The sequence below is a fragment of the Syngnathus floridae genome, chromosome 19, assembly GCF_059516105.1.
Source record: "Syngnathus floridae isolate MCC-2025c chromosome 19, RoL_Sflo_1.0, whole genome shotgun sequence".
NCBI classification, from domain to species: Eukaryota; Metazoa; Chordata; class Actinopteri; order Syngnathiformes; family Syngnathidae; genus Syngnathus; species Syngnathus floridae.
In genome coordinates, this window is record NC_142431.1 from 8,295,963 (window position 1) to 8,318,411 (window position 22,449).

Consider the following 22,449-nt stretch of genomic DNA (forward strand, 5'->3'; position numbering starts at 1 on the left):
CCTTGACTTCACTGTCCACTTCCTCACAGTCCTCACCACAGGCTGAGAAGTTTTTAGTTTCTGCCTGTAGGCCGGGATCAGATGAACTAGACAGTGGTTCGAGAGTCCTAAAGCTGCACGAGCCAATGAGTGGTATGCATCCTTAATTACGGTGTAGCAGTGGTCCAGTGTCTGTGCCCCTCTGGTGGGACACGTTATGTGCTGTCTGTATCTGGGGAGTTCGTGTGCAAGGTTCGCCCTGTTAAGATCACCCAGAAAAATGATTAGTGAATTTGGTAGAAGTTTCTCCATGTCTGTCACCTGGTCAGCCAGCATCTGCGTGGCTTCACTCGCACGTGCGTGTGGTGGAACGTAAACAGCTGCCATGATGATCGAGGAGAACTCCCGTGGTGAATAGAACGGCCGGCAGTTTATTAAAAGTGTTTCTAGGAGAGGGCTGCAAAACTCTTTCAACACCGTGACATCAGTACACCAACGTTGATTAATGTAGAAACAGAGACCACCTCCCTTTGATTTTTCCGGAGAGCTTCGCGCTGCCATCTGCACGCATTAGCCGAAACCCAGCTGTTAGAGTGGTGCTCACTCTAAATTATTTTGCAAGAACCACACAAGAGACAGTATGCCCTTTTAGCACTTGCAAGTGGAGAATTTGCTCGTTACTGTAGGTACAGCAATGTCCGAAAAAAGTCTGCCTTTGGTCTCTTGCAAGAGCATATTTATTGAGAACAAGTAGGGTGGGGGTGACATTGGACATGTTTGGTGCTCACCTCAGCAACTGGTTAATCAGTGCGGAGGGTCCCAGCTCATTGTTTTACAAGGTCGTGGACACAGAAACTAGTGGAGCATTTTAGATGACTAACTAAGCAAGAATATTTCCACACCATTTGGAAAGTTTCAACAACTGAATGGTTAAACTTTTCAGAGTCAAGGAAAGGTAAAAGGTTTAAACGAAGTTAATAATTCTAGTCTACATTCCAACATAATCATACGATCAAGATAATCAAGATAATCTGTAAACCCTAACACCAGCTAACTCCACGGCGTAGTGGGGGGTGCGTCCGCGAAGCCACATTTCAACAAAACACAGCGCGGCGGATCTGCTGAAGTCCGTGTTCCTTGAAGTGAGGAGCAGCAGTTCGTCCATCTTGTTCGCCAGGGAGCGGACATTCGCCAGATGAATTGATGGTAAGGCAGAATGGAACCCTCTCTGCCTCAGCTTTACGAGGGCTCCGGCTCGTTTTCCGCGTCGTCATGCTAGCTTGTATAGAACCGCCGCTCTGGCTAAAATCTCCGACAAACAGTCTGAATCAGAAAGAACAGGAGAGAAAATACCAGAAGACTGTCCGATGTTTAACAGCGCTTTTCTGGTAAAAGTGACAGCAGAGGACACAGAAAACACACAAAATAAGACAAAGAAACAAAGAGCGACTCACCATGGCGGCCATCTGCGGTGCCATCATGACGTCAAGACAAGAGTCAACATTGGAGACAGACCTGCAGGTTGCATAGCCCAAGTCGCCATGTGAGAGACCACCAACCTGCCTCAATTCAGCCATTTCAAAGAGAAGCGTGTGCTGGAGGAAGACGCATATGTCGACGACATTTTAACTTCTCACAACGACCTCGACCACCTGAAACTTCCAACATCGAGCAGATCCTCAAAGCAGGGGGATTCTTCGTGAAACCCTGGGTCTACTCTGATCAAAGTGGGAGGAAAGGGCCGGGAGGTGAGGAGATAAAGTCAGGGACCATGATTCTGCCAAACCAGCTTACTGAACAGGACAACAAAGCCCTCGGCCTTGGTTATACCATCGAAGATGACAAGGTACATGTCATGGTTACAGTTAACTTCTCCAAGAAAAAGAGAAAAACGCGCCTCGGCCAGAACTTACTGAGAGAGGAAGTAAGAGGGCAAACCCCAGACCCACTCACCAGGAGAGAGCTGTTAAGCCAAGTCTCTTGATCCACTTGGCCTCGTGACTCCAGCAAAGCAGAAGAGAGCCATCCTCGTCCGAAGAGCTTTCCAATAAGCAAAAATAATATACAGCAAAGAAGACACATGGGATGCCGCCTTGTCCAAAGAACTCAGAGAAGATGCCATAAAGCTCCTCAAAGAGTATGCTGACCTAAGCCAAATCAGATTCACCAGACCCCTCACACAGGCAGATCCAGATGGATAACCATGTGGGATTACCTTTTCTGATGGCAGTGAGCAGGCATATAGCGCCGTGCTGTACCTGTGCTGAAGCTGCAGCCATGAAGCCGTCGTGAGGCTAGTCGAGTCTAAGGCTAAGCTGACTCCTCTGGACCACAAGGGTGACCCTGTGACGGCAGAGATGTGCGGAGCAGTCTTTGCAGCCCGGCTAAAGAATTATTTCCAGAAACACTGCTGAATCGATGTGAGGAAATGGTACCATCTTGTCGACAGTTAGACCATCTTGGGGGCAATACAGCGTGAAAGTTATGGCTACCAGACCTTATTTGCTAACAGAGTTGGCGAGATCCAGAGTAGCACCGACATTCAGGATTGGTGGTGGATACCAGGACCGGCAAACATTGCTGATATCATCACCAGAGGGGCCAATCCTGATGACCTTACTGAGGAATCCGAGTGGCAGTGGGGGCCACAGTTCCTTCAGCTTCCGGAGAGTGAATGGCCAACAAAATCAGCTAAAGATGTTGCTGCACAAGCAAGAGATGCTATCTCAAAAATACAAAAGAAGACTTTTCTGCGGTACTCACCCGAAGTCAACAGAAAGCACAGGAGACAAACTCAAAGTCCAGAGCACCACCGGCAGAAGCAGTCCAAAAGCTAGTGGACAAAAGGCGCTTCAGCAGTCTAAGGCGGCTGGTTGGGACAATAGCATGGACTTTGAGAGCAGCTAAACAGTTCCTATGTAAGTTTGGAGATAAAGAAAAGTGGGAGGCAGTGCAGTCATCTGGCATCATCACGATCGATGAAAGAGAAGCTGTGTTCCAGAACCTATGCTTGGCAGCACAGGAGGGTGTGCACTTTCCAAACACTACAACTGATAGACTGGTCGTTTACAAGGATCACTCAAGTGGACTCATGATGTGTGGAGGCAGGATCCAGACCTTTAAGGAAGACCACATAACCATTGCAAGGGAACCATACTGCACAGGGACGTGCGCCGCCTGGTCGTCCTCATCCCCCAGAGGATCAGTGTGATGGACACTAGTTCGCCTGAAAAGTGCGATCTTTCCGCACACCACACAAAGATCGAGTGGGAGGTGTTGCGGCGACCTGGGAGGTGCGCACCTATCTGTGGGTGCATGTGACCACAAGGGGTCACTGCAAGTGTACGACGTGAACGCGCAGCACACAGTGGAGCTCCTCAGAGCGCCTCAACAGCTGAGCGCAATCTACTATCCTGATTGGGAGCACGCACACACCAGGGTTCATAAACAGCAAACAGCGCAATCCTCTTGTCCAGTGAGCAGCAGCAGCAGCAGCAGTAGCAGCAAACAACACAATCCTTTCGATCAGCGAGCAACACAGCAGTAGCAGCGAGCCGCACTGAGCTCCACGGAGAAAGGAAAAAACTCATGGGAAGAGGAGACCAAAGCGGCTACCGGTGAGCTCACAATTCTCAACTGGACTCATTTAATTAACCGTTTAGAGCACTGACTGCATTTCAGTTGGTCTGGAGAATGTGTTGTCTTTATGACACGCATTAAGTTGTATATTGACTTTTGTTTGAAAGGATAACTTTATGTTCAAGACCTTTTCGTTCTTTCTTTCAGTAAAAAGAACTGACTGTATCTACATTGTTTATTGGTTTGTGTTAAAGAACACTAAGCTGCATTGTTTTATTTGGAAGAAAATTGTACCGTCTGTTTAAACTCATCCACTTTTTGTATGTGTTTTAAAGGTTTTTCACCTTGTTTGGCTCAATAAAACCCGAACAAAGAGTGAAATCCAAGTCTGGTCCAGTCCTTCCTTTTCAAGTGTGGAAACCCATGATGTTGAAATACACTTGCCAATACACATGCAGCGTATGGAAAAAAAGGAAGGCTTGTGGTCTCTGGATACGCACTGCATACACTCCACAGCTGGTGTGAAGTGACACGTCAACGCCAATGCTTTCATTTGCTTACAGCGGCCGTACAGATGACACAATGTGTCTGTTCCGCATTTAGTGTGAATTAGGCTTTAGACATCAAGGTGCTGAAAATGTGACTTGGGATGGCTGGGTGGGCGGGGGGTGGGGTTGGGGGCACCCAAGTTGAGTCACTCCCAGACGATTGGGTGTAGATGATTATATTTTTTCCTTTTATTTCATGTTCCAAAATGAAAAGTTGTTTGTTGTGTGCATGTTAGTTGCTAAAAGGTGTGTTTTACCATTTTTATTTAATTTGTTAGGGATAGTTTTTTAAAAGTTCAACTTTTACCTCCAATTTCAGTAATTTGGTTGGATACAAGGGGTGGTCTACTGTACCGATAACTCATCTGGCTGCAGGATAATAAATTAGATTTTTAATGAATTTCTAAAATTGAGAGTAAAGATTGAAATTGTAGAATTCAGATGTTGGATTTTGTCCACAATTTAGGGAGCGCGTTATCTGCGCCTCACGGCAAAAGCTATTGCCAATCACCTGTTATCCAATTTACTCACTGCGTGCTCGTTTGATTTCTTCTGATTTAGAAAAATGCTAAGACACTGAAGCAGAAATTAGACTTACACAGGTTGAGTTCAATCATAATTCTTGTTTAGAAAGCTCTGTTTTCAGGAAAGTACAATACAGCGCTGGGCCCTTCAAGAGCGGAAAGTCTCCATTCAGAAAAGGCAACGTTCAAGGTTCTTTGGTTAGCTTATATCAGCTGCACATGCCAGTGTGGGCCGAGTTTGATGGGTGATGAGTCTTAGGGGTGGGGCAAGTTCGCCATGGGAGTGGGTGCTGGTTATGGGCGATTCGGTGTGTGTGGGGGCTGTTGTCTTCCATCCCGTCTTTCGGCCTTGGCGATCATCTTTGGCCGAGTCCTTGGCTGGCTCCCTCTGGCACCTGCTGGTTTTAACTCCACGTGACCTTCCTGTGAACATTCTTCTCCAATCTTGAACATACACTATCGTACCTCATTCTTTCTTTGTTGGACAAAATATTTCCCTCTGTGCAGAGCGTTCAGTAGTAATCAAAAACTGGCATCTAGCATTAGTCAAAACGTAAGATACAATCAAGTACTGAATGGTCAAGACGACTCTGGCCGTGTCCATGATTTAGACAAAAACATCAGGCATGCATTACACAGTTCCTTAAGGGTCATTAAGCTATTTAGGCCATATATCAAAAGACATTTGTTATTTCAAAGTGCTCAGAAATATCTATCAGATCATAAAGTTTATAAAAACCTTCCTCATTACCACTTATCAAAAATGGTTAGTTATGTCTTCTTTATTGATTTGGTGTGTAGGTATAATTATATGCTTAAAATGTTTCTTTTATTGATTTAATATGTGAATATACTTGTCTGCTTATGTACTTTATTCAATGAGGTTTGAGCACATCTGTTTTTGTAGCTAGGCAGGACCTTTTGTATTTTGACCCCATTCCTTCACAGATGAGTTTTATTTTGAAGTGCAACAACAGATTTTTGTGAAAGTACTTTGGTTGGATGTTTGTACTGTGGCCCAGAACTGGTCTGGTTGTATGATAACGACAATTTAAATTTTAGAGAATTTTTGAAATCAGGTGTAAGGATCATAATTGCAAAATTCAGGGGAGTTTTATTCTTGAATACAACATCAGATTTATGTGAAAGTGCTTTGGTTTAATGCCTGAGGTGGTCTACTGTGGCCTCCTAAAAATGTCTGTTGGCGGGGTAGCAGAATTGTAATTTGTAATGAATTTTAAAATCAGGCATAAAAGTCGATATTGTAAAATTCATTTTTATTTTAAAATGCAATATAAGTGACAGTGACAGTACTTTGGTTGGACACTTGGGATGGTCTACTGTGCCCTCGAAGTAGTCTCGTTTTAGGACAACAAAATTAGATTTTTTTTAACATTTTTTTTTTCAAATAGGGATAACTGCAGTTGTTGATGTAGATTAATTTAGTTTAGCTCAGTGGGGGTGTGTTACTGTGAGTACAGCATTAAAACTTCATCTTTCTGACTTGTAGCCCTGACCGCAGTAAAATGCAGGGTGCACTCAGAACTGCTCTCAAAGCCAATCACTATCATGCAACAACAGCTGACTTTGGTCGAGAGGCCATCGCAACTCGTTTCCAGGTTAACTCCCCAAATCCAGATGTGGATGTTAGGGCAAAGTTCAGTAATCTTGTGTTTTGTGACTGCAGATTCGTCACAAGCCACATAAAAATCGTTGGACTGCAAAACTTCAAATCCTCAATAACAATAACATGGAAAAAAACGTCTCTTTTACATTTCCTGGCTGCAAGAAATTGCGAACAGTAAAAATAGATTAAAAATATAACCGTAGAAGCGGGATTTTAACCCGTGATGCAAAATAATAAAGAATACTGGGCTGACCACCCTAACTCAAAGTTAGCTGTCATTGTATAATAGTGATAGAAATGTTGCGTACTTCTCTAAAAAGCCATTGTATATTTTGGTGACAAGGTAGACCTGGTGGGCTAAAGTAGGGTGACCAGAGTTGGGTTTCTTTTTTGGGGGGGTTGGGAGGTGTAATATTCTGTACTCACGCGAGGTACAAAATGTAGAAGGACGACGACATGCAAACTAATCTTTTAATGAAGATTGCGGGAGCAGGAAAACATGCTGCATTCAGGAAGGCGTATGCATCCAACATCCGGCTACGACACTACGTGCTGCGTCATCTTAATGCTACGGACCAATCAGGCAAGACATTTGGTAGATACCCGATACGATAGGCTAACGTCACTGGACTGGCAGTCCGAACATATTCTAAGAGAATATTACATCCCCCTTCTTAAATGTAAACAAATGTATTTCAGAATACAGTCCTTGTAGGATAAACAGTATACCAACACACATAACCGATTGCTCTAAACATCTCAGGTTAATCACATAGGCTAACTGTATAGCAAAATCACAACCAAGGTTATATGCATTAATTAAACAGAACAGTGCACATGTTTGTCAAGTATCACTTAGCTTGTTCAACATCAGTGCATGCCTATAAAAAAACGCTTAGTAGTATACCGCAAACAATACTACTAATCATTGATTAGATCATTAAACCAAAATCACATCACAAATGAATCTGGAACTCTTTTACATTCAAAGCACTCAAAAGAACAGTGACAAGATATTTTATTTTTTTTCCGAAGGGCAGCGATCCCCCTACTCCCTTTTACATAGTATTACAAGTCCAGAACCCGTCTGGGCTTGACTTCCCGTTCATACCGTGTCTGGTAGGGAACAGTGTGAGGGACAGCATCAGACGCCTCTGAGGCGAGAGTAACAATGCCGGGATCCAAGTCACTGTCCATGTTGTGTGTCTCTTTTGTGTCCAGGAGGTGACGTCTATTTCACCGATACTCATGTCCTTCAGCTGTGCGGACGTGGTATGATCTGTCAGTACCAGCTGGCTGGACGACGGTTGCTGGTTTCCAACAGCCACGCTCTTGCAACCTGATGCTTTGGCCCTCCTGCAGCGGTGACAGTGGTTTCGAAGATCTGTCGTAGTATCGTTTCTGATGCTGCTGCTGGTGTATTCTCCTGGCGTAAACCTCTGTATGGGTGACCACCTTGGGCTGGAGTTGCTGGTGGGTGCTGGGGAGGACTGAGCGTAAGCGTCTGCTCATAAGCAGCTGGGCTGGTGATCGGAGATTATCCACTGGGGTGTTTCGATACTCCAAGAGGCTCAAATAGGGGTCTCGATGATCAGCTTTAGCCTTTTCCATGAGAGATTTACAGATGGAAACCGATTTCTCTGTAAGACCATTGCTCTGTGCAAAGAACGGCGAGCTTGTGAGGTGGGTGAACTCCCAGGCATTTGCGAAAGCCTCAAACTCTTTGCACTTGTACTGGGGTCCATTGTCCGATACTACAGTCTCTGGTACTCCGTGCCGGGCAAAGGCAGCTTTCATCTTGTGTATCACAGCAGAGGATGTTGTGTTGTTTAACTTGTCCAGCTCGAAGTATCTGCTGTACTCGTCCACGGTGACTATGTTGTCGTCATTGTTCCAGAGGTCAGTGGCGACTGTTTGCCATGGCCTGCCTGGGATTTTGTGGTTGATCAGGGGCTCTTTTGTGTTGGATGGTCTGTGCTCCAGACAGATGAGGCACTTTCCCACCATGTCCTCAATCTGTTTGTTCATCCCAGCCTTCTCGGCTACAACCATTGAACTGACCCACTCAGTTGGTTCCGTGACTTTCACGATGATCTGCTGTTTTTCCATGTTTTGAAGTTCCTCTTTGAGGCGGCCACGGAGTGCGTGTGGGACTCGCCTAGGTGGGTGGACTAATGGGACTGCATTGGGGTCAATGTGAATTTTACACTCACCAGGAAACAGTCCGATTCCAGTGAAAACGTCTTTGAACTCGTCGATGATCGGGATCTCGGGTTTGCTAGATACGGACAGGATGAGCTGTATGAGTCCAAAGTCCAGGCATGCCTTCAGTCCTAGAATTGGAGGTGCCTGCGTGTCGACGATGTGGAACTTTAGCATCAACTCCTTGTCCTTGTATTTACACTTCATGTTGCACTTGCCTTTGACAGTGAGACGTTCACCACCGTAGCCATACAGTGGGTGATTGGAGGGTTGCAACGTGGGCTGTATTCCCAGTCCTCTGAAGGTGCGTGTGGGAATGACATTAGCTGAGGCCCCAGTGTCTAGCTTGAAGCTAAGTACAGTCCTATCTGGGCCAATTTGCACATCTGCCAAAGCTTGCTCCGTTTCATTGGTGCTACTTGCTTGTGTTAAAGTGTCAATAAACAGGTCCTCACTGTCTGCATTCATGTCTGAAGTATGTTCATCGACTGTATGTAGTCCCTTTCCTTGTTTGGAACGACACACAGATCCAAAATGGTTCCACTTGGAACAGAATTTGCACTGTTTACCTTTGGCTGGACAAAGGTTCTTGTCTTTGAGAAGCTGGAAACCACAGAAGCCACAGGTTGCGTTTCTCTGTGGTCCTCTGGCTCTGTCCGCTGGTCTAGGGGTGCAACTGCGCTCTGCGTGTCCCTTTGTGCTGTCCTGCCGCTTTTTCCATGGAGAACTCTTTGAAGTCTTCCGACTGATTGCATGAACAGTTTGTGGGAATGTTGCCACTAGCCATGGTTTTCAGCTGTGCCTGTGCCATATCATGCGACCTGGCAATGTCTATTGCTCTCTCCAGCGTTAGGGTGGAGCCTACATTTAGTAGCTTCTCTTTGATTTTGGGTGAGTAAATTCCAAAAATGAACCGGTCTCTCAGCATCTCCTCTCTATTTGCATAATTGCAATCTTGCACAAGCAGTCTCAACTCTGTCAAAAACTGTTCTAGTGGCTCATTTGTAGCCTGTTTCCTCTCGGAAAATATGTAACGTGCGAACATCTCATTATTTTTCGGCATAACATATGCTTCAAAGCCATCATAGTATGTTTTCAGTACCTTCCGTTCAGGTTCTGTGAGTGTCCAAGTGTAGTAGATATCTCTACCTTTGTCACCGACCCAGAGAAGTAGGTAGCTGCACCATCTTCGTCTTCTTTCGCCTTGAACGGACCAGAAAACATCAAAGAAACGTGGAGTTTGAACTTGCGCCATGCTTCGGGCAGATTGCTAGCATCCCAGTCCATGACTAGTGCAGGGACTCCAGCGATGTCCATCTTGTCCTTTCTTCTCTTCTATTATCTTCGTGTTTTACTCTGACACCATGTAATATTCTGTACTCACGCTAGGTACAAAATGTAGAAGGACGACGACATGCAAACTAATCTTTTAATGAAGATTGCGGGAGCAGGAAAACATGCTGCATTCAGGAAGGCGTATGCTTCCAACATCCGGCTACGTCACTACGTGCTGCGTCATCTTAATGCTACGGACCAATCAGGCAAGACATTTGGAAGATACCCAATACGATAGGCTAACGTTACTGGACTGGCAGCCCGAACATATTCTAAGAGAATATTACAGGAGGGGTCTTTTTTTTTTTTTTTGGAAGGGGGGGATCATTATTTTTGAGGGGTCATTTGTGTAACATGGTGTCTGTATAGGAATTGCATTTATTGGCACGAATAACACAAAACAACATATATACAATAACAAAAACATATTGACACTAACAAAAACATATGTGTACGGTAACATTTTCGAGTTTCATAGTGGTACACTAAGTAAAAAAAGACAAAGGAAATACGGTCATCGGTGCAGCATTTGAAGAAAAAAGAGGCCTTCTCTTCAATCCTCCTCTTGCAGGGTGCGTTGGCACCTTTATTTGCCACAGACACGTAAGTGCCTGCCTTGCATGTCAAGCACTCAGCTTCTTAAGGATCACGACCCTGGCGAAAGCCCGGTAATTTTTTATTCAACTCCTCCGTGAACGTGCATTTTCATTTCGGCATTGCTTGTAAACACTCGGTGTACACTGGCCAGCCCACCATACTTTGTAGCAAAGTGACTAGATTTGAGGAGAAGGGCTTGATTTATTTGTGAACAATATAGTAAAACTTGGAATTGAGTGAAATGGAACAGAGTGGCAATTCTATTGACAATGTACTGTACATGTATTATGTTTGAGGCAGTCCAACAAAATCCCGGACGATTTTGAAATTCCCCTCGGACATTTTTTCAAAATTTCATTCTCAAATGTAGAACATGTCCGAGAAAAACCGGACGTCTGGTCACCCTAGCTAAAGTAGCAGACAGGAGCAGAAAATCAACTTACGGTAGCTGTGGTTAAAGTAGCTGATCTGTCTGGCACTTATCAAACAACTTCAATAAGGAAGCGACCACAGCATCTCGGGATTCGTGCGTTTAAATCCGGAAAGGGGTTGTCTATTATTATTTTTTTGCAGAAGGGCAATCTTCGACAGGAACTGGAGTCAGATCACGTGACTTGGACGCGGTTGTCTAATGTTAACCAATGGATGGATTTTGCACTTGGGGGGTCAATATCCGTCTGTAAAATAGGGGTTGGCTGATAGTGTGATAGTGTGACGGTTACTCGCTTGTGTGCACGCGCGCGCGCGTATGTGTGTGATTAAATAAATGAATAAATAAATCTGTCTGTAAAATATCTGGATGTCAACAAAACCTAAAAATAAATATTTCGTTGGTTGCCACACTATCGCTGCTCGTTGTCTAAAATTAAACGACAGTAATCCGATTAGCGTTTGCCAGCTATCAAGTTACTGTTGTTCAATGATGCCAAACCGAAAATTAGTTATTGAGAAAGTAAATTTCAACGACTCAAACATTATTTAATTGTGCGGTTGCTCGTTTTCTTTAACGGGATAGTTCATCCACTATTTTTTTGTGATTATAAATTATAAATATTATTATTATTATTATTACTAGCCTTAGTAAAGTTAGTATATCGTTTTAGGTCGTTTACGTATATCCAGATATATATCAGTGGCCTTTTTGAATTTTTATTTTGGGAGCGATGCCTAAAGCGCGTTACTTTTACTTAACGTTTGCAAAATTTATACCTACAGATACAGTATTGGTGAATGGTGTAATCGCATGGTTTCGTGTGTTTAATAAAACTGTATTTTGTGACGTCAGCAACGAGAAGGTTGGATAAACGAGGTATCAACTGCGGCAGGGGATAAATAGTACGCGCGCTGAGCAAGCAACTCCTCCTAAATATTATGTTGGGAAACAGAAGGAAAGCAGTCCCCGTGGATAAGACCAGGAGCACGATGTCCAACTCTAAAGCCATCCATCCACTAAGAAGTCTTGGTAAGAATTTTGCGTGTGTTGTTTGCAAACTCATGCTGGAATGTTTTTTTTTTTTTTTTTCTTTTTCTTGTAATTGGTTGCCGTCCTTAAAAACCGTTATCAAGGGACTTGGATGATAGCTGTTTTGAATGTAAATGTGTCAAATACAATGCAAATTATTCCCCGATTCGTTTGACCCACAGGAGTTGCTGACGAGATTAAATTAAATATTTTGGAGTTTAATGTTTAATCTTTTACTGCAGCACGATACGTGGCTATACCCCACAGTTTAGAAGGCAGCGTTGATTTTACGGGACATAAACGCAGAAAGAGCCAAAAGTTTGGAAGTAAAAAAGGAAAATACATGTTGTAGTTTTCGTGTTCAAACGGGGTAGTAAAAAGACAAAGTTTTGTTTTGTATCATATTCACACATTGGCACGTTATTTTTTTTAACACAATAAATAAATCTCAAAGCAAAATTAGACTGATGAAAAAAACCACACCTATTAAAACAAATATAGTCGAGTCTTATAAACTATTTCAAATAAACATAGTATGGACAAGAAAAAACAAAACAAAACAATAGCCTTTTATTAGTTGATCACTAAATAGCTTCTGCTATTAAAGTGCATGATAATGCATATATTTAAATGTTATTATTAAATTGGTCATTAGTATTCACAGCCAGAGTTGTGGCTATTTCCATATAATTGATTCTTCGGGTCAAGTTTATTTTAAAAATCAAAGGTCTTATGTTCAATATATCGAAATGTTAATTTGAGTTCTTCATTGTTCATTGATTTCTTCATTGTGCCTTCATTTATTGTTGTTTGTTCATTTGTAATTTACAGTTTTTTGTTGTTCAAATATGGTTTGCATATTTTTATAATGCTCAGTTTGTTTACATTGATTCATTTTAATGTTATCAAACGTTCTTCTGTGTGGACCTTTACTTCTTGTAGTTCCTTTGTGATGTTATCAATGATTGTGTTGTCCAGGATTATTTTGACAAAATATTTAAAATGTTCTTGCTGTTGATTCAATAGTGCCGTAAAAACCTCTGTTTGTTGTTTCAGTAAATCGTTAACCTGTGATAATGTTAGATAGTCCTCCTCATGCTTTAGCTCTGGGTTTTTGTTTTGGTGCCATGACTACGACAGAGATTGGGTGTAGTCTGGTTGTCACTGGGCTGAGCGTTGTGTGGAAGTTTGTGATCGCTGATGGTAGTAATTAGCCGTTTTTAGCCAAGCTGCAAACTTCTCGCCAGGCCGCTAATGGTGGTCGGCTGCTTCTCTATATCGTTCGGCTCTGCGTGAGCTAAATCAGCCCCTCCAGGAGTGTGTTCACCTTGTCGTAGAAGGATGCCAAAGTATGTGCTTTTACCTGGCAAGGCAAGCTGGTTCAGGGTAATCAAACCACTCAACACTCTTCCTGCACTTGATACTCTCTTTGCGGTCACTCCTCTGTGAGATGTGCACATGAAATGGTACATCTGATGTATACAAACAAGTCAAATATTGTCATACAAAGGTGTGTACATGCATTTTAAAGTTTGATTTCATTTGATTAAATACAATTTGTTTTTGTTTTTGGGGTGCACATAAAGTGAAGTTCTACTGTGATGTAGCACGGTCTGTAATTTTTTCAAGGGTTAAGCAACTACAGTAAACATTCATGGTTGCAACCACTCTCCATTCTATCTTTTATAGCATGTTGCAACCTCCATGAACACATGTGAGCTATTTCAAGTTTTTGAAGTGGCTTCCGCTCAAACCACCAAAACTGCTCCTCCCTTCCTTTAATTTCTCTTTTATCTAGGTCCCTAGGTGAATGCACAGTTGGGATTTTGGAGCTGGGGACAAAGCTCATACAAGACGATATAAAGAAAAACCGTAAAACTAGGGCTGTGAACAGCTATAAAGTGCCCTTGAAGCCCTGCAAATGGGGTACTGGCACATTGGGATACTGGCACTTTCATTGATGTAATGTTTGCCAGTCTTCCTGTTCAGTTTTGAGTAGAGCTCCAAAGACGTTTTGTAGGTTTTAGGCTGTATGTCTCCAATTCTGTCTTGGCGAAACGTTCAACTGGGGCTGTTTTGTTCAAAATTTGTAAAGGGTCTAAATACTGTATTTTCCGGACTATATGTCGAATGATTTTTTCATAGTTTGGCCGGGGGTTGGACTTACCAGCTCAGTGGCCTAGTGGTAGAGTGTCCGCCCTGAGACTGGAAGGTTGTGGGTTCAAACCCTGGCCGGGTCATACCAAAGACTATAAAAATGGGACCCATTGCCTCCCTGCTTGGCACTCAGCATTAAGGGTTGGAATTGGGGGGTTAGATCACCAAATGATTCCCGGGCGCGGCACCGCTGCTGCCCACTGCTCCCTTCGGGGATGGGTTAAATGCAGAGACAAATTTCACCGCACCCAGTTGTGTGTGTGACAATCATTGGGACTTCGACTTCGACTTCAACTTATAATCAGGAGCGATTTATATGTGAAATTATTAACACATTATTACTTGATCATTAATACATCATTTACTATAGTATAGTTGATCACATGTTATTTTCACTTTAAACCACATGAGGGCGCACGAGGCCTGTGGAATAATTGGAGCCGCCATGACAATGAGTCTGACCTCAGCGCCGCATGTACTTCCGGAGTTGTTTATAAGTGACACAGAGGACGAACATTTCGATGGATTTAATAATTTGGAGTGACGCGGATGGTTCGATAAAATTGTTATTTATATGTTATAGTAATTTGGGCGGCTCGGTGGCGCACTGGGTAGCACGTCCGCCTCACAGTTATGAGGGTGCGAGTTCGATTTCACCTACGGCCCTCCCTGTGTGGAGTTTGCATGTTCTCCCCGGGCCCGCGTGGGCTTTCTCTGGGCACACCAGTTTCCTCCCACATCCCAGAGACATGCTTGGTAGGCCAATTGAGGACTCCAAATTGTCCCTAGGTGTGAGTGCGAGTGCGAATGGCTGTTTGTCTCTGTGTGCCCTGCGATTGGCTGGCAACCGGTAGGATGTACCCCGCCTACTGCCCGATGATGGCTGGGAGAGGCTCCAGCACACCCGCGACCCCCGTGAGGACTAAGCGGTTCAGAAAATGGATGGATGGATGTTATAGTAATTTGATATATAGTTTATATAAACCATAATTTCCGGTGTATAAGCCGTGACTTTTTTCCATAATTTTAAACCCTGCGGTTTATAGTCAGGTGCGGCTTATATAAGATTTTTTTCGTGATTTTTGTGATGACTTGATCACTTTTACTCTTAACACTATTATATACAGTAAAAGCTACAAAACAAACTGACAAATAACTCGTTTTCAAATCAGAGGAGTAAAAACTGGTCAAATATTTTTAAAAAAGGATATTAAAAGTGAAGACAATTTGCAATTCTAGTAATGAGGCACGAATTTGATGCGCAATTTGTCTTCGCGGGCCACATAGAATGATGTGGCGGGCCGTATCTGGCCTCCGGGCCTTGAGTTTGACACCTGTGCTCTAAACCCTTTCTCTTACTCTGCTATGTGACTCAGAGATTACACAAAGCAGTGGCGCTGTTTGGACCATCTGTATTGTATTAAAACCCAATCAATCAGCATTTAAATTAAATTCTTCTGACATTTTGCTCACCAAAAACAAGTTGTAATGAATGTGAACTTTTAATGCATTTTATTCAGAAGGTTACTTTGAACCCCGAGACTTAAATGGCGGCGCGGCGTACTTATGGGTTTTTACGGCCTCCGGCCTCCAGGGGGCGCTCCAGCAGGAAGCAAGAGCGAAACAGGCGATAATGCGCCGAAGAAGACGTGCTAGTTTGTGTTTACAACATTTCGCGCATCATGCAGAAAGCGATTGCTGAAAGGAAGCTTTTATACACAAACCGTCATTATGGGGGACAAAAGAAATGCATACGATGCCGCTTTTAAGCTATAGGCAGTCGATGTTGATGACATTGTGTTGCGGCACCCTTTTCTTTATTTCGTGGTCCCGTCTACTCTAGAGCTATACGTGTCGCTCGCTAGTTTAATGTAATTTAGCACTTCGTGCATGAATAAGATTAGCATGAACAGACCCTCATCATGGAAAATGCTAGAAGAAATGGATAAAAACGACAACGAAAGAGATAATGAGAAAGTGTGTGGCGAAGGATATCTAACGCTATTCCAATCGGAAATTGAGGAGGAAGACTTCAATGGTTTCAGTGCACAAGAGGAAGCTGAAGATGATGAAGCTCTTTTTTTTACTTTTACTTTAACCAGCCCTCTTAGTGCTGTGCTACCGTGTTGTTGCTGTGTTACCACCGCGTCTCAGTGACTTTTACCGGTATGTTTTATTTAATCAAACCCTATTAGTGCTGTGTTACTTCCGTTTTGCTGCGGTATTACTGCCGCGTCACAGGCAGTGTTTGGAAAGAAATGTTAAGGTATGTTATTAAAACTTTAAAAAAGCTTTCTGTGTCCAGTATTTCTTTTTTAATAACTTGCGTGCACACTTCCGTGTTGCTGCGGTACTACTACTGCGTCACAGGCAATGTTTAGAAAGACATGTTAAAGCATGTTATTCAAACTTCCAAAAGGCTTTCTGTGTACTGTCTTTCTTTGTAAAAAACGCGTGTGCACATGCGGCTTATAGTCCGGTGCGGCTTATGTAAGAAAAAAACTAAAATATCCCCGAATTTTAGCTGGTGCGGCTTATACATCGGAAATTACGGTAGTTGAATTTTGGTCATTATGTCTTCATTGATGATAGCCTTTGTATTATTTTGTTCAGACTTGTCTGAACAAAGAATACAATGGCTAGTTTATGTATAGTTATATAGGTCTGTGGAATAATTGGAACTGCAACTGACGATGAGTCCGACGTCAACGCCGCTTCTAATTCCGGAGTCAGCAGCGGTGTATTTTTAAGTAACACAGGGTACGAAGATTTCGATGAATTTAATGATTTGGAGTGACACGAATGGTTCGATAAAATTGTTATTTATGTTATAGTTATTTGATATATAGTTTATATACAGTTAATATACAGTTATATAGGCCTGTGAAATAACTGGAACCGCAACTGACGATGAGTCTGACGTCAGCGCCGCACGTACTTCCGGAATCAGCAGCGGCGTTTTTTTTTAAGTGAAACAGAGGTCGAAGATTTCAATGGATTTAATGATTTGGAGTGACACGGATGGTTAGATAAAATTGTTATTTATGTTATAGTTAACATAATTAACCAGTGCGTCACCGAGTTAGGAGGGTGCCGGTTCAATTCCACCTCCGACCCTCCCTGTGTGGAGTTTGCATGTTCTCCCTGTTCCCGCGTGGGTCTTCTCCGAGCACTCTGGTTTCCTCCCACATCCCAAAACATGCTTGGTAGGCCAATTGAGCACTCCGAATTGCCCCTAGGTGTGAGTGTGAGTGCGGATGGTTGATCATTTCTGTGTGCCCTGCGATCGGCTGGGAACCATTTCAGGGTGTCCCCAGCCAACTACCCGGTGACTGCACGCCCGCGACTCCTGTGGGGACAAGCGGTATAGAAAATGGATGGATGGATGGATGGATGGATGGATGGATGGATGGATGGATGGATGGATGGATGGATGGATGGATGGATGGATGTTATAGTTCAGGGGTCGGGAACCTTTTTGGCGGACAGAGCCATACATGCCCATATTTTACAAATAATTTTCCGTGAGAGCCATACCATTTAAAAAAAAACGATAGGCTAGATACAAATTAAATGCATATATTTTAATTAAGACCAATGCTTTTTTGAATGTACTAATGTATTATTTTTAATAACGTCACCAAAAGAGCCATATCTGGCTCGCGAGCCATAGGTTCCCGACGCCTGTTATAGTTATTTGATATATAGTTTGTATATAGGTATATAGGGCTGTGGAATAATTGGAACCGCAACTGACAATGAGTCTGACCTCAGTGCTGCATGTACTTCCAGAATCAGCAGCGCCGTTGTTTACACAGAGAACGAAGATTTTGATGGATTTAATGATTTGGAGGGACATGGATGGTTTGATAATTGTGTTATTTATGTTATAGTTATTTGAATAACTGCTAATATTTTACGTCAGGCACATTCTCAGTTCCTTGTTTGTTTATGTAACGTTAGCATACCGTATCGTTTAGCCTGTTGTTGCCTATTGATAACGGGCTTCCGAAGGAAACCATTATGCCGATGGGGCCCGTGACAAAAATGAGTTTGACACCCCTGCTCCACTGCCATGTTGAACAGGAAATCCTGCAATAGTGTCTTTCTTAAAGCTCTAATAATAGGCAAGGCAAGGCAGGTTTATATGAATAGCACATTTCATGTATAAAATAACTGAAAACGGTTTACATTAAAATATTAAAACATTACAGAAAAATATGACATTATAATACTACAGTAAAATTATGATATGATGCATTTGTCTTCTATTATAGCTGCATGTCTGATGTTGGTAGCAACCCAATCAACGTTCAAATCACAAAATAATTCTGTGAGTTACAGTATAAAGAACGGCGCCAAACACAAACACTCTAGCTGTTGTATCTCTATGGTCTTGGCAACTAAGAAGAAACTATGCAAGGCAGCCCATCCAGCGTTTGCTGTGAGGTCTTCCAGCCAAGCCCCAATCAAGGAATTGCCAGCACTTGCTACAGCTCGTTAGGTCCCCTACTTAACCTCTGTGTATTCTGCCAGTGGTTGTCAGTTCGTCTACTTACCCTGCCCGTGACACCACTGCCTTTTTGCCCCCTGAACGATCTCTGTTGCCAACTGCTTCCGTAAACTGACCGACCACGCCTTGATCGCCGCCTGCCCTGACTACTTGCTCGTCCTTTGACCACGCTTCTGATCTCCACCTGCCTCGACAACCTGCCTGCCTCCGACCACGACTATGCACTGTGCTCTGCTGCTCAGCCACACCAGCCAGACCGCAAGTCCAGCGTTCCACTTCCCCTTTTCCCCTTTTTCAATAAAGGATCGTGCTGCACTTGGTCGCCCTGTCTCTGTGACACTATTTATCACTATTTTGCAACATCGTGCAATAACCGACCCAGATTCTACTGTTTGCCATAATGCATTGTGAGATAATACAATCTTGTATTAATGCATTTTCAAATTGAATATCTTATGAATCATATTGAGTAGGGATTGCTATGTTTGCTCGCTCTACACAACACACAACATAATTTTCTTGTGTTAGGTGCAATTTTTCCAGTTTTCCAAGAGGAATTACTGAGTAATTTTGGGGGTATCGATTTTGGAATCCCCTGTAACATAAGTACTATTATCAAAACACAAGAATTCAAAGAGATGAAACAATATACTGTAATTTCTGGACTATGAGCCGCACGGGATTATAAACTGTATGAGCAAAAAATAGGGGAAAATATTGGGGTTTTTTCATACATAAGCCGCACCGTACTAATAGCCGCATGTGCGCGCGTGTTAATTACAAAGAAAGACGGTACACAGAAAGAGTTTTTAAAGTTTTAATAACATACCTTAACTTTTCTCTCCAAACAATGCCTGTGATGCGGCAGTATCACAGCAGCAACACGGAAGCAACACAGCACTATAGGGCTGGATTCAAAAAAACACATAAGTAAAAGTCACTGAGAGCTGTCTTCATCTTCCTCCTGTGCACTGAAACCATTGAAGTCTTCCTCCTCAGTGTCGTATTGGAATAGCGTCAGATATACTTCGCCACACACTTTCTCGGTCTCTCTTTTGTTGTCGCTTTCATGCATTTCTTCTAGCATTTTCCATGATGAGGGTCTATTCATGCTCATTTTATTCATGCACAAAGCGCTAATTTACATTAAACTAGCGAGCTACAGGTATTGCTCCAGAGTAGACATGACTGGGAAATAAATAAAGAAAAGGGTGACAGAACAAGATCAACAATAGCCCAGCGCTCCCTCGTGACTGGAAGAAAATCTAAAGTGCATGCATGAGCAGCTATAGTTTCTACGTTAAGAGCCAAATCGACCGCTTTTAACTTGAAAGCGGCATTTCTTTTGTCCCCCATAATGAGGGTCTGTGTATAAAAGCTTACTTTCTTCAGTAATGTTCGTCTTGATCTCATTCTGTCTCTTCTTTGTGTCAATTATATGGCACTATTTGCCAGGTGGATGGACATACGATCAACACACCACTCTTCTCCCCAGCGACCGTGTCACATACTCCTCCGCCCAGCAAAGCGGTACCGCACAACGCAGCCTTTAAACAAGTGTATAAATGTATTAGTCATCACAAAAATCACGAAAAATCCACAGATACACCGCACTGTATGACAAGCCGCAGGGTTTAAAACTTAAGCAAAAAGTAGCGTCTTATAGTCCGAAAATTACGGTATTTAAAACTAGAGAGTAGTAGAGTAGAGTAGAGATACTTCATGGTTGCTTTATAATATGCCTTTCCTTAGCAAATGTTGCTGTTTTTTTTTCCTTACAGGATTGCAGGATGATGAAGATGTCAAGTGGATGTTGCGGGGCTCCAATATGGTTAAGGTATGACGTATCTTGAATTGAATGTTGACCTTATTATGGCTTGCAGAATTTAACACATTCATTTTGCATTAACTCACACTGCTCAAAAAAATTAAAGGAACAGTTTTTTATCAGGGTATGGCATGAATTCAATTAGACTTTTCTGATAAGGTTTTGGCAGAGGGAGTTGTTAATCAGTTTCTGCTGCATTGGTGTTGATCGATTTAACAACAGGTGCACTAGAGGGGCAACAACGAGATGGTCCCCAAAACAGGACTGCTATTACAGGTGGAGGCCATTTCAAGTTCCTCCTCTTGATCTTTTTTAACAGTTTTTCCACAAGTGTTGGGTTTAGCTAGAGTCATTATCACAACTGGGAGCATGAGGCGATTTCTTAACCCTCCTGAAGTTGCGCAGATTGTCCAACTCCTCCAGGATGGTACATCCATGCGTGCTGTTGCAAGAAGATTTGATGTGTCTCCCGGGACAATCTCCAGAGCATGGAGGAGATTCCAGGAGACAGGCAGTTACTCTAGGAGAGCTGGACAGAGCCGTAGACGGTTTTCATTCCATCAGCAAGACCGATATCTGCTGCTTTGTGCAAGGAGGAACAGGTTGAGCAGTGCCTGAGTCCTACAGAATGACCTCCAGCAGGCTACTGGTGTGAATGTCTCTGCCCAAACAGTCAGAAACAGACTTCACGAGGGTGGCCTCAGGGCACGATGTCCTGTAGTGTGCCCTGTGCTCATTGCTCAGCACCGTGGAGCTCGATTGGCATTTGCCATAGAACACCAGAATTGGCAAGTCCGCCACTGGCGCCCTGTGCTTTTCACAGATGAGAGCAGGTTTACCCTGAGCACCTGTGATAGACGTGAAAGGATCTGGAGAAGCCAAGGAGAGCACTTTGCTGCCTGCAACATCAGTCAGCATGACCGGTTCGGTGGTGTTTCAGTGATGGTCTAGGGAGGCATTTCCATGGAGGGACGAACATACCTCTACAGGCTAGAGAACAGCAGTCTGACTGCCATTAGATATCGGGATGAAATCCTTGCACCCATGGTCAGACCCTACGCTGGTGCAGTAGGTCCTGCGTTCCTCCTGATCCACAACAATGCCCGACCTCATGTGGGAAGAGTCAGACAGACAGTATCTGGAGGATGAAGGAATTGACACAATTGAATGGCCCTCACGATCACCTGATCTAAACCCGATAGAACACCTCTGGGACATAATGTTTCGGTCCATCAGATGCCGCTAGGTTGCTCCTCAAACTTTACAGGAGCTCACTGATGCCCTTAGACAGATCTGGGAGGACATCTCACAAGACACCATTTGTCGTCTCATTAGGAGAATGCCACGACGTTGTCAAGCATGCATACAAGCTCTTTTGGGGGGCACACAAGATATTGAAAAGAATTTTGAGTTGCAGAAATTGAATTTAAGCAAAATGGACGAGCCTGCCACATCATATTTTCACTGAGATTTTTGGGGTGTCTATACTGAGCCCACTGTAGGCTGAAAACTTTTATTTCCATCAAAAGATGTGGCATCCTTTTGTTCTTGAGACATTAAACTGTCCATGTCAGTATAGGTATCACCATTGAAATCTGATGTGTTTTCAAAGTGTTCCTTTAATTTTTTTGAGCAGTGTATATTAATGGCCTTAATAATTTTATCACGCATTAAGTCAGTTTATATTATTTCTTTTATTGGGAAAGTCCGTTGCTTCTTCTTCTTCTTCTCATTATTATTATTATTAGTGTGAAGGCAAAGGCCTTCACACTTATGTTATTCTGCGCCATTTACTTTATCATTATATTTTATTCCTCGCACTTTTTTGACGTTCTACTACTTTCACATAATTCATCCGATTCACTCCATTCCAATTTCAACATATTCCAAAAATTCACGTGAGGGGTGCTTGCATTCATTTCATTCCAAAAGTTTTCCGTTTGCACAAAATTCGCAAATTTACGGCAAATCTTTCCCCATTCATTCTTAATGGCACATTCAACATTTCACATTTACGTCATTCCAATTCGAAATTCACATCATTCAGCACATTCAAATCACATTGGAGAAGATTTTCAAAATTCCCCAAATTGCAAAA

The 22,449-nt window shown here is 43.0% G+C and overlaps 1 protein-coding gene across 2 annotated transcripts in view; it reads left to right on the top strand.

The window, feature by feature from the left end:
• Nucleotides 1-11,573: 11,573 nt before the first annotated feature.
• LOC148382060 (1-phosphatidylinositol 4,5-bisphosphate phosphodiesterase delta-3-A-like) overlaps nt 11,574-22,449 on the top strand; it is an 83,799-nt gene continuing 72,923 nt past the window's right edge. The window contains exons 1-3 of one of the 2 annotated variants that reach the window (XM_088361477.1): nt 11,748-11,853; nt 19,979-20,053; nt 20,305-20,360. In XM_088361477.1, the coding sequence (XP_088217603.1) occupies nt 11,763-11,853; nt 19,979-20,053; nt 20,305-20,360 (222 nt within the window). In that variant the 5' untranslated portion in view covers nt 11,748-11,762. Of the gene's footprint in view, nt 11,854-19,978; nt 20,054-20,304; nt 20,361-22,449 lie in introns of both variants that reach the window. The other variant, XM_088361478.1, reaches the window with a different exon arrangement.